The 13,208-nt window shown below is 39.7% G+C and overlaps 2 protein-coding genes across 2 annotated transcripts; one reads left to right on the forward strand and one right to left on the reverse strand.

Annotated features, from left to right (window-relative positions):
- Positions 1 to 410: 410 nt before the first annotated feature.
- On the reverse strand, positions 411 to 3,436 carry LOC121772281 (protein COBRA-like). Its single transcript, XM_042169308.1, has 6 exons — positions 3,181 to 3,436; positions 2,488 to 2,567; positions 1,882 to 2,338; positions 1,453 to 1,612; positions 1,076 to 1,356; positions 411 to 996 (listed from the first exon to the last, which is right to left on the reverse strand). The coding sequence occupies exons 1-6, from the start codon at positions 3,251 to 3,253 to the stop codon at positions 704 to 706; spliced, it is 1,344 nt and encodes a 447-aa protein (XP_042025242.1). The 5' UTR covers positions 3,254 to 3,436; the 3' UTR covers positions 411 to 703.
- Positions 3,437 to 9,014: 5,578 nt separating this feature from the next.
- Positions 9,015 to 11,051, forward strand: LOC121772283 (E3 ubiquitin-protein ligase CIP8-like). Its single transcript, XM_042169311.1, has one exon. The coding sequence runs from the start codon at positions 9,098 to 9,100 to the stop codon at positions 10,394 to 10,396; it is 1,299 nt and encodes a 432-aa protein (XP_042025245.1). The 5' UTR covers positions 9,015 to 9,097; the 3' UTR covers positions 10,397 to 11,051.
- The last annotated feature ends 2,157 nt before the right edge of the window (positions 11,052 to 13,208 follow it).

Raw genomic sequence — 13,208 nt, forward strand, 5'->3', positions numbered from 1 at the left:
CCCCCCTTGTCATTAATTGGCTCTGCCAGTGTCCATGCCCTATCGTCCGCATAGCTACAGTGGCGGACGATAGCGGATGGATGCTCTCAGAAAGATAAGGATACTTTTATCTTCAAGGAAGGATGGGCGTTCCCCCGGAAAGTCTACTTCAACGGCGACGAGGGGAGTCTTACCCATTCCTGCCAAACTCTGCACCTCAGAGTCGAGCTTTACTCACAGTGTTCATGTTCTGTGTTGGGTTTTTCTTCCTCACAATGATGTGATGATTATTGTGGTTCCGAGTTTATAACGTTAGAAATTTTGAGGATGTGTATCGATTCTACAGAACCAGATGAGATATACATGATAGTGCAATTTGCACTGCCATTTTTTCCCTCACTGTTAACTTTTTAGTTAGATTAGAATTTAGATGATGTGAAGATGATCAGACATGAATATAGATAACTTAATTGAAGTACAACGTATCAAATCGTCCTCGTCTCGTTACATTTATATCAAAAATTTATGAACATGAACAACACCACAGAAAATAATGCAGATGGGATTCACCAACAATTACAGTTAGAAATCTTATTCTCGTCGCGGATTTTGTATACGCCAAAACGACACAGGGACGAAGAACTTGAGTTGGTCAATTTTCTTGGACTTTCACAGCAATGGCAGCCACACTGACAAAAACCTTGCTGTTAAAGATGGAAGATTCTCAGACACATGACAAGTGGAATGCAACAGATATGAACATAGTGATGAGCAGCATCAGCAGGGAGACGTTTTGTCGTAAACTGGAATTTGGTAGAAACGGATATGCATCTGGAGGCGGCATAACACAATTATCACCATTGAAGTAAATTCTTCTAGGGAAACCCCATCCCTTTTCAAAAGTGAAAGTAGATTTGTCCTTCCGGAACAGAAGCTCCGACTGCACGTTCCCATTGTGGCCGGCTTGCTCAAGAAAGTCATTATAGAATTTCACACCGTATAACATCCCAGTGTCATCTGTCACAAAAGAAAATAATGCAATGTGAAAAAAGCAGTGGAAGCTGAAATGTGCAGTACTCTCTGAAGTGAAACATACTTATGTTTTGGTATGGGTTTAGTGGCTTGTAGTTGAAGCTGAATATCTGTGTAAGATTGTCGAGGTTGGGGTGTTGGACAACTAAGTTCCACTGGCTATAATTCATCCTGTAATTAAAGTTCGTTATTGTGACCTTGACCCGCCAATAATCCTTGTAGTTCAGCTTCACATGCCAATGGACACGAATCGGGCACATATGACTTGTACATTGGACAAGAGGCGACAAGTTATTACTTTTTTCACGAGCAGATACAACTGAAGCAATGTATGGTGAATCCGGGCTGCAAGGAGCAAAAGGAAAATTCCACAATTAGTGGCAAAGTTTAATTTGGGGAAAAATGCAATGCAGAAGATAAAATATAGAAGCAAGAACTCACTCCACACAACTTCCTGGCTGAGTAAGGTTGTTTTGGCAACCACATGTACATGTAGGACAAGGGACAATTGTATCATTGTAAAAAGACGACAGTGAAACACAGCATGATGGAGTTTTTTGAGCCAGAAACTGTGAATACGTGCATGTCACGTTCCATGTCACTGCAATGAGAGAGAAGAAGTATGAGTAAGACTAAATAGGGCCAATTTGAAGGTCCACTTTGCTATCGGGAACCAAATATAAAATCAAACAAGAATGGACAGCTAACGAGACCCCATTAAAAGATCATTTGATGCAACCCCACCATGTTTCTCATTATCAAGAATCAATCAATATATTTGTCTGAACAGAGCAATGGCATGCTACATAGTTCATCGTTATAGTCAAATACCCGATGTATGAATAGGATAGCACAAAGAGGATAGCTTACTCATTGCTTGTGTTGTTCTTCTTCCATCAGAGGTCACAAATTTAGTCGGTTTCACAACTTTTGCAGGTCCACAAGTATAACCAGGCCCTGGTGCTTTGAGTGTGAAGTTCTTAGGCACCCTAACTGTTTTATTGGTAGTTCCCGCTGCGCCAACACTTATCTGGAATGAGCTTGCAGCATTACTCGGATCTTGTCCCCACGAATTAATCACCCCTCCCTTACAACAATTTGCGATCTGCTGATTATAAGGAGTTCCAGGCAATAAGTCAACAACCGTGGGGTCTTTCTTACAACAATGTGGAACATTCCCTTTATATCTCGAGCAATCTCCTTGCTCGGTGGTTTGGCCTCCCATCATGCTCCAAATCACTTCTTTCTTCGCCCATGTCCATCCCAAAGTCCACCCCGGTGCTGCAATGTGACGATATTGTTGGAAGTTGAACATTGTCACAACCGCCTGCAAATTTCAACAGATGCACGGGGATATTATATTAGTATGTTAGACGGTCAGTATAAACACTTGCACACAATATAAAGTGTTGAAGGGTTGCATTCAAGGTGACAATAGAGCAAACTGCAGATGTGATAAATCAAATTAACACCTACCACATAACCATCGGGTGTCCACGTGATAACATCCCACTTAATTGTGATATTGCCATTAGGATCAAGGGCATCGTATGCTTCTGAAGATAGACAACGAAAGTAAACAAGTTATAAACTGAAGACAAACAAACACATCAAACATCAAATCATGATGTAGCAACACATTCTCAGCAGTACTCAAATTCCAGTACAAATGAATCAAACATAACTACAGCAAGGCTACACTACATTACTGTGATCTATAAATACCATAAATCAAAATCTCACAGAAACCATCACACTTCAACACATCAAGATTAACTAATCCTAAACCTCTCTAGATGAAATTAGTGAAATCACTAGCATTCTGATTAAATTCACATACACCCGAAAGCAGTAGAAGAATCAAGATCGAATTTTTATTATTCTACCACAACTCAAGATTGGAGCAACCAAATCCACCTTAAATTCCCAATTAATAACTAAAGCCAATTCCCGATTTAGCAAATAGAAGCAGTGAATACCTTAATCTCGAATTTGCCAACTAAAGCAAGCTAAAAATGCATCCAAATCACAAAAGATCCGAGCTTTTTAATCGGATCAAACAGGGAAAACATCATTTATTATTCCCAGATAATTTGGAGCCCACCAAGAAAACCTTTCCCACCAACCAGATTTACAGTAACTAAAAGAAATTGAAAAGACAAGAATTACCTATCGAAGTGAAGGTGAAGCAAGAGAGCAAGAAAAACAGCAAAAATGTGGGAGATCTGAAGGAGAGCCCCATTTCCACCAGAAGCTAAATCTCGTGATAAGCCACCGCCTGTTAAGATCTGCAATTTGTAGAGGGAGAGGGATGGCAACTGGAGCTCACTGGACTTTAAATAAAGTCAATTAGTTAAACATGTCATCACATTTAAAAATCATTTCTTTAATCTCAAATCGCTGCTAGCTTGTGATTTTTATACAACCCTCATTTTTTCAAGATTTTAATAAATATATATAGTGGCGTTGATCGATTCATAATGAATATGACAACTAAGCGTGAAAAATCAGTGAGAAAAGACAATTTTCCAATACTAAATTGAGTTTGATTTGACTAAGCTTAAATAAACGGTGTTTTCTTAGTGACTTTTGTATTCTCTCAAAAATGTAGTAAGTGGCAAATCCTTGGTCTGGCAATTTAGTTGCCGGCTAAATTTATAAACTATTTTATTTTAAATTGTGTATATAATCGATACCTTATATTATTATTATTACTAGATAGGAGATTTTCAATTTAATTGATTGCAAATTGCTTGGGTGGCAATTCTCAAAAATATTAGTAGTATAAAAAGATAAAATATTTTCATTTTTTCAATGGTATCTAGATTAGAGAATAGTCTTAAATGATAATTGAGTCGATGATCTCTTCATTAGAAGTCTATCTACCCACTTGGACAGACTTGGTTCGAGCCATTTTTTATGCATTGATTTGTGATTCTATTGTGGATTCCAGGCAACCTATTATGACATACACTTATGAATTAATGTCCAATTAAACACACGGATTCCATCTTAAGCAATCTAGTGATTGTCGTTATTATCAATCCCTACTTATTGTTGCTATCATCAACCCCGCTTAAGGTTGCACTATATTGCTTATACGACACACAAGACATAGATTCTGTTTTTTTTTTCTTTATATTTTAATTATTACGGTCATTCAAATGATCAAATCTAAATATATTTCTATACTTTTTCTGCGAATAATTGTCTCGTATTTTTTTATCGTTCATCCATAAGTAATTGTTATATTTTTATACTTCCTCCGTCACGACTAAGATGACACATTCCTTGGCCGGCACGAGATTTTAGAAGTTATTGGTTAAAGTGTTTAATTAGAGAGAGGAAAGATGGGTCAAAGTATTAAAATAGAGAGAGAAGTAAAGGATGAATATTTTAATATGAGTGAAAAAAAGTTATTGGGTGTATTAATTGGAGAGACAACGTTTCCAAAGGAAATGTGTCATCTTAGTTGGGACAAACTAAAAAGGAAAACGTGTCATCTTAGGGCATTAGCAATGGGGCACCCTATGCACCGCCACATCATCATTTTATCCTCCAACCCTTCCACCTGCAGTGGGGCGCCCTATAAGCCGCCCTAAAGGCTGCCCTATAGGTTTCACTATTATTTTGTTAATTAATTTAAATGTTTTCAAATATGTCAATGCAAAATAATTAAAAAAAAAACACCATGATTAAGTAAAAACGGCAAATCCTACATTGATTAAAAACGCCCTATAGGACTATTCGGACTTGGGTATTCACCAGAATCCATTTTATAGTGTAATTTGAGAGTGGAAATGTGAATGGAAATGTTAAAAATGTGAATGTGGGGTAGGGGGTATTTATATAAAAATAATTTTTGAATTTTAAAAAAATAAAAACGCGTTGCATTGCCCGCGTCATCGTCCGCGTCACCCACGGTGGGCGGACGATGGAGCGGATGATGCCCTATCGTCCGCGTATCGTCCGCGGACGATCTGTAGGGCGCGGAAGATGCATCAGGCATCGTCCGCACACCCACAGTGGCGGACGATGGCGCACCCGAGGCATCGGGCAGCCTATCGTCCGCCCCATTGCGGATGCTCTTAAGCGGGATGGAGGGAGTACTTGTTTTGTTTTAATTTTTAAATTTTGTCTTGATTTGATTCTCCTTGATTGAGATGTGCTTTAGACTATCTCTAATCATACAACAAATCTCATTATTAGTGTAGAAAACTTCAACAATTATATTGCAAGTTCAAACTCATTTTTAGATGTTTCAACATAACAACACCAAATATAGGGGTACACTATAGCTATTGCAAAAGTTTGTTAGACATATACTAAAATGATCTAAAGTTTGAGTTTGATATAAATGATTGGAGTAAAATTACTTTTGGGTGTACATATACTAAAAAATGTGATGTAAATGATCGGAGATGCCCTTATAATATTCTTCATCAGACTTTTTGATACTTGGTTTAAATTAGTTTGATAAATAATTTATATTCATATATTAAAGTTATTATTTTCATTAAAAGTTAAAGAGTCATTTCAGAGAGTTGTTACATTTCTTTAAAGTTTGGATTCATTTTAAGGAGTCAATTCAGTCTCTACTAAAAGTTTGCTCATTTCAAAAGCTTTTCAATTTTGACTTGTGTGTATCGATAATTTTTGCTTGTTTTCGTGAGTATTTTTTCCTTCTTCACACTATATTGGATTTTTCATCAAATTATATTGTATCTAAATGTAATTCTTCAGGAGTTGGAGGCTTTTGTGTAATAATAATTTATAGGTAAACGGTCAATCATATATTGGCAAATTGAAAGTCCAAAATGTATATACGACATAAATGAAAAGATTGTGGAATGGAGTTGGGAAATGAAGTCCCAAATCACTCTTTTTTGTGAGGATGCGCAGTGGGCTACGTTACGTTGTCTTCAAAAAAAGTCCACTTCCACAATTAATTTTCCAATCAATCGTCTCCAAAATCTAATTTATTACATTGAAATAAGTTGAAAAAATTCCCACTAATTATCTTAGAGTCTCCACTATGGGACCGCCACGCCTATAGCCCCGGCGGGGCGGTCCCGGGACGGTCTATAGTGCAGGCGACGTCCGCCCCCGAGGCGGACGAGGAAATGGGGGCGGTAGGCGGCGGACGGGCATTCGGCGAAACGAGGGCGAGGACGCGCCGGGCGTCCCTTCGCTGCGGCTATAGGCGCGCCGGCCATAGTGCCCGGCGATAGGCGCGCCGACGGTCCTCGGTGGATTTTTTAATTTTTTTTAATTACCTCTATAAATACCACTCTCCACCACCTATTTTTCACCATTTTCACACAATCCCTCCATTCACTATCTACACTTTCACTCTCTAAAAATGCACGGTGGAGACGACGAATCACCCGGCTCGCAGGAATCGGGCTATGACGGCAATCCTTCACAGCCGTCGGCCGACTATCCTTCACAACCATCGGGATATGGCGGCTATCCTTCTCAGCCGTTGGGATATGGTGGGGCTCCGTCCCAGCCGTGGAGTTGGAGTCAATATCCCCCACCATGGGCATCGAGTCCAAACCTTCCTCCATCTTAGTCGTGGAGGTCTTCTCCAACGTCCCCATCTTTTTCAGCGAAAATCTGAGTCGCTCCGCATTTGGAGATTACAGACCCAACCTCGACGCGCTTAACCAGCCGCGTCCGGAGTCCCCTTTCCAATCCAGCCAATCTCATTTCACCGAAGCAGATCAAGACGCACTGGATACTATGATTGGTCTGCTCACTTCCGGCGTCCCGGATACGCCGGCAGCACGGGTGGAAACGCACGTTCCGACCCGAGGCTCTGGGGGGTGGCGACGGTGGCGGTAGGGGCTGAGACAGCAATGGCGGCACACGTGGCGGCGGTGGCTCCAGTGGCGGCTCGGGCAGCGGTGGCGGCAGTGGCGGGGGCGAGGGCAGTGGCGTCAGCGGTAGCGGTGGCTCTGGCTCCAGACGGAGCAAGCTCTACACCAAAGCGGAGTCCATTGCCGTGGCGAGGGCGTGGGATGCCATCACATCGGACCCGTAGTGTGCTCCGATCAGACCGAGGGGAGCTTTTGGAGGCGCGTCATGATGGCGTACGACGAGTTCAAACCCGACGGCGCCGAAAAGCGCGACCCAGAACAGATCCGCAAAAAGTGGGGTAGGATTCTACTGGGTACCAAGCGGTTCACGTGCATATACCAGAACAACCTTCTCCACGCTGAGAGTGGCCGAAGCGAAACAGACGTGAGGGCCCTGTCGCTGGGCCAATACAACACGGAACGCTGGCCGATGTTCACAATGTGGGAGGAGTATCGAGTCCTCGCGGATTGTCCGAAATTCAAGGCCATCTGAGCGCAAGAGGTCAATACAGCTCCTTGGCCGAAGCGTACAAGGCACAACCTTGTCGGGGACTACAGCAGCGGAAGCGGCTCGCACGAGTTCGAGCAGCCCGACTAGCAAGTCGAAGAGCCAGCCGCTACACACACTAGACGAGGACGGCCCCCGGGACAACAGACCTCTATCCGCAGCGTCAAGAAGCTCATCTCTCGGATTGAGCGTCGGCTAGGGTTGGCTGATGATGCTCCTGGGGAAACCGCGGCCGGCAGCAGCGAGGGAGGATAAGGAGAAGAAGAAGAAGAAGAAGAAGACGAGGAAGCCGACTCCGACACCAAGTAGACGGTGGCAGAGTTTTTAGTTGTATTTTATTTTAAATTTTCGTTGTATAAGTTTACCCTTTTGCAATACAACGAATATTCGGCCCCAATTACCTCGTTTTCTAATTATTTACATTGCGATGATTTTAATTATACTTGATTGAAACTAAAAACATTTTAAAATGAAATTTAATTATAAAATTTGGGGCTATTGGAAGTGTCCACCATAGTGGCGGAAACAAATTTTTGGGGCTATGGACAAAAAAACTGAGATTATAGACAAAAACTAGGGCGGGGCTATTGGGGTGTCCGCCTTATAGTGAACACTCTTAGAGCATCCACTATAGGTGAAAGGGGGCAACGAGGGGGCGATCTATAGTGGCTGGAACGTTCGCCCCGGGGCGGACGAGGGTAGCGGCGGGAAGGGGGCGAAGACGGGGCGGTGGGGGATAGGCGCGCCTATCCCCCACCGAGGCGTGCTGGTCTATAGTGGGGCGACGGCCGGCGCGCCTTAGCCCCCTCGAATTTAATTTTATTTTATTTTTTCAAAAATTTCTCCTATAAATACCACTCCTCCACCATCCATTTTCAACATTTTTTATTTGTATTTTTATAGGAGGAATCGGACTCCGCCACCGATTAGACGGTGGCGGCGTTTTTATTTGTATATTTTTGGACGTTCGTTGTATAATTTTACCTTTTGCCAGTACAACGAATATTCGGTCCCAATTACCTCGTTTTATAATTATTTCAATTCTGCTGATTTAAAAACGAAATGAAAAAATTAAAATGAAAATTGGTTATAAAATTTTAGGGCTATTTGGAAGTGTCCGCCTATAATGGCGGAAACAAAAAATTGGGGCTGTGAATAAAAAAAGGGGTGGGGCTACTGGGGAAGGCCGCTTAGAGTGGATGCAACGTCATCTCTTTTTACTTGACTTGGCATGATTTTTGTGCTTTTGTTTTATTTTCCTTTCTCCACCTTGAGAATTGATTGGAGAGGTAAAGTGTTAAGTAGTTTCTCTATCAATATGATATAAATAAAATATTATGGATTGGAGAGGTAAAGTGTTAAGTAGTTTCTCTATCAATATGATATAAATAAAATATTATGGTTATTATTTCTTGCAAGAAACATAATGGTTGGTTTGAAAATGGTCCCATGGCCGCAAATACTAAATAGAAGTACGGATGATGCACTTGACAATTTTCACAAAAGAAAAAAAATTATTTTGGAGTTAGAAAATTAATTATTTAAAACTTAATCAATAATTAAAGAAGTAGTCAAGGAGTATAAAGAAAGACCGAAGGAAACTAATAAAACACACCTATTTTAAATCACAACTAACAATAAAAAATGAATTAAATTAATTTAAATTCAATTCAGCCCCAAAAAAAATCATAAACCGTAGCCACGCATCAATTTCTCTATGGCAGAGGTTTCCAATCTCCACCGGCGCCGGCAGTCACCGCCGACATACCGGCGATCCATCGCGACTACCATTGTCTCCCACCTAGAAGAAGCCGTGCACGAGGAAGAGGAATTCTTCAATCAGCCGCATCCATTCGTCTTCGATTCATTCTCCCCACCGCACAATTCCTCAAATCCCTCTTTCTTCGATGACTACGCGACGTCGTTCGATCTAGGGTTCAATTTGAACTCAGAGCCCGAGAATCCGGGGGGTTGCGAGTACGAGGACCCCAATAGCTTCTTCTTCGGGGGCGAAGAAGACGACGACCAGATGAATTACGTCACAGATCTGTTCGAGCCACGCCACCCGCACCCGGCGGAGGATCTGATTTGGGAGCTCGATTCGCGCCGGGTGGAGGATCCGGGCATGGAATTCGGATTCGGACCGGGTCTGCGGGTTGTCAGCATGGATTCGGAGTCGGATACCGAGGAATTCGAGGTAAATGTTGGCTTTACTAACGATGATGACGATGATGACGACGATGATAGTTTGTTTGGGGTTAGGAATCATAGGTATTACGCTGGTGACAATAATAGAGAGGAATTTGAATGGGAGGAGGTTAGTGAGAGGGTTCAATTTGATGAGAGGGAGAATTTGAATATGGTGATTAATCGAATCGAAGAAATCTCGGTTTCATCCAATATTTCCTCCTCGGATATTGATAGTTCGGATTTAGGTGGTGGTGATGGTGAAGGTGTAGAGGTAGGGCGTAATATCGGGTGGGAAGTGCTGTTGGCAGTCAATAACCTAGAGAGAAATCTCGAATTCGAGATTCCTGGAGAAAACAGCATCATCAATGGGGGTGAAGGTGAATCTCTTCCGCATACTAATCTTCCAGATGATTATATCTTGACAATGGAATACGATGCCCTTTTCGGGCAGTTGGTGGAGAATGACAACACGTCGAAAGGCAGCCCCCCGGCTGCAAAATCTGCGGTCGAGAAGCTGCCTTCGTTGGTGCTGACAAAGGCAGATGTTGGGCAGAACAATAGCGTGGTCGTGTGTGCTGTTTGTAAGGATGAGTTTGCGATTGGTGAGAAGGTGACTCGGATGCCTTGTTCCCATCTCTACCATGGGGACTGCATTCTGCCGTGGCTTAGTATGAGGAACACGTGCCCTGTGTGCAGGCACGAGTTGCCAACGGATGATGCTGACTACGAGAGGAGGAAAGGCGGGAGAGGAAGGGTTCGTAGTGGAAATGCTGCTAGCTTGTTTGATGATTTTGAGGTCAGGTACAATTTTGAAATTCTGCCTTGAAAAGGCACATTAGAATATGGGTTAGAGACTCCATCTTTGTTTTCTGGTATGTTTAAATTTCATCCACGTGTATTTATTTACAAGTATTGAGGTGTTGATAGGGCATTTGCAAGTTATATAGATCCTTGGCTGAGTATGAAACTACCTTGTAATATTCAGCATTAGGAGAAGGAGATATCAGTCATAGAGACTAGTCAGTCGGAGGCATGATCTTGTAGGGTCTTCTTGGTGCTATCGAACTTAATGAATAATTTTTCAATACGATATTAGTGATCGGAAAACAGAACAGCTTGATAACTTGTGGAATTGGTGGGTTATCAGTTTGGAAAATAGTGTAGGACTAAGTTGCAGAATTTTCAGTTGAGCAGAGCTATGAACTATCGCGTTGCTGGTGGCTGGTGAAATAATTCAAGGTTGCATTCTTTCATTTCAAACTATCATGTTTAGCTTTTTGGCATAGCTCAATAGTTCCCGGCCTTCTGCATATACTTGGGATCATGGTTAAGGCTAGTTTTTATTGCTAGCAGTTGTGTTTCATATGGATTGCGAGTCTCTCTGTTTATACATTAGAGACATAGTTTACAACATTGTATATGATATACACCAAACATTCCCTTTTTGAATAAATCCAATATCATTTGCTTTTGCCAGATAACAGATTGAGTGCTTGAATGTTGAAGTTGAGTGCTTGGTCACTCAACTGAATTAACAAATTTTATGGAATGAGATGTTAAACACTTCTAGTCTCCCACAACTGCAATCCCATTTGAAATAGCATGGATCTACGTTCTTTAGGTTTGAATGCCATATTTAATGCATCTTAAACACTCTAGCTTTTGACAATGAGAAGTAGAGGGTTGTCGAATAAGTGCTAGGTAGAGTTGAAATATTTTTCTTATTTCTTTGCTTGTCAGCTATAATGGTTGAATTCTCCTAAAAATACCATATTATGGGTGATACATATATGGAGTAATATAAATATAAAGACGTATTCTTAAAAAATCACATCATATTTTTTTTAATTGGATGGTTCTCCATGGGTTTTATTACATATGAGTATCTTTTAGAGAGGGGTGAAAATAGGTCAAATTATGCTCTATTTAGCTTCAAGGTACTCGACCTATTCCATTGTAGCTAGACCTAACTATGTCGTTTTTTATGTTTCTAGATTTAGGTCCATAGTTTAGCTCTTGATTCCTTTGCCGAACCTCCCCACACTTATAATCTTCCCTTTTATATGAAAACTAGCATTACACCCGTGCTATGCACGGACTAAGATATTTCCAAAACATTGATTGTTAGTTTCTATATGATTGAAACAGAATTATAAACAATATTATTATTCAAAAATTATAAACAAAAGATCATAGCATATAATAACAATGAACAAAATGAATAATAAAATTTTAAGTTATATGAAGGTGAAAATATTTACAAATCAATATTGGAACATAATTAAATTATAGATAGAACTTTCAACTTCATCCTTGAAAACTAAAATCCTTATCAATTCTAAAACCTTTTTTATGGCAACCAAGAATGCTGCAAAATCACCACAGGCAGCATATGTTGTTTTTCAGCCCACCTAATCGTTGCATATAATAACCGTGAGACTAAAAAATAAAGCAACTTTACATCCCACAAAACAAAAAAAAAACCTAAAGAATGTATAATTACCACTTTCCCTGATGAGATTTAAGATATTGTTCATCAAAAGCTATAATTTAAGATTGTCCTGGTGAGACACTTCCTAGTCGAGTTTCATTTCATTGCAATATAGTGACCCTATACACTAAAAACTCAAACCTTGAAACCTAAATCCTAAACCCTTAACTTTAAAATATACTCATCATGACCAACAAGTGAGCTAAATATCAATAAAATTCTCATTCCGTCCCAATTCAATTTTACTTTGTTGATCACTTATTCAATTTTGGGGGTTTTAGATCTGTATTCGATATCTTACACTGGGTCGGCCTACGTGATAATCCTTATTGATAGTAGATGTTTTCTTACCTGAATCATGGCTGTAAATCTGTTTATGTGCTCATATCAAGAAAGTGCTTTACAATAGAGCTATGTGAACCGTAAACAAAAAAAATCTTGCTTGCATTCATCCAAACATCTAATTCGGATTTTATTTTATTTTATTTTGGTGTAATAATTAGTTTTAATAAAATGTGAATAAAGATATAATCCGACTTATAATGATTGGCCATATTCTTGGTAAATAAGTACGGAAAATTAGATATTAAAAAATGTTCTGAAAAGGGAAGTTAGAAAATATGTTAAGTTTTTTAGAAATATTCAAAATGACAAAATATACTATTATTCATGTATTGAGGATATTATTATGATTTAATTCGGTAAGTGCACCAGTGTGTGTCTCATTAATAAAAATATATTTTAAAACATTGATTTAATAATATAAATTAATTAATTAAATAAGATTAGAAACAATACCATTATATGAAAATTTTAAAAAAAAATCTACGTGAATAAACCTTTTTGAATTTCCTTAGTTATGACATGATTTTATAGCAATTATATAACATTTATGCTATTTCCTTCACCCGCACAATGCACGATTCATTATATTTCTTTCAGAAATGTACTCCATATAATAGTATTAAATTTTTATCCATTAAAAAAGCGTAATATAGAAAAATCACTTATAAAAATTAGCACATAAACGTTGATTAAATTTTTTTGGATATTTACAAAAATGCAAACACACGTTAATTAAAAACAAATAAATAAGGCAAGAAATAACTCAAACTTAAAAGTATGCAAACTTTAGTTGAATAAGTGG

This window comes from Salvia splendens, chromosome 16 (genome assembly GCF_004379255.2).
Source record: "Salvia splendens isolate huo1 chromosome 16, SspV2, whole genome shotgun sequence".
In the NCBI taxonomy this organism is placed as follows: domain Eukaryota; kingdom Viridiplantae; phylum Streptophyta; class Magnoliopsida; order Lamiales; family Lamiaceae; genus Salvia; species Salvia splendens.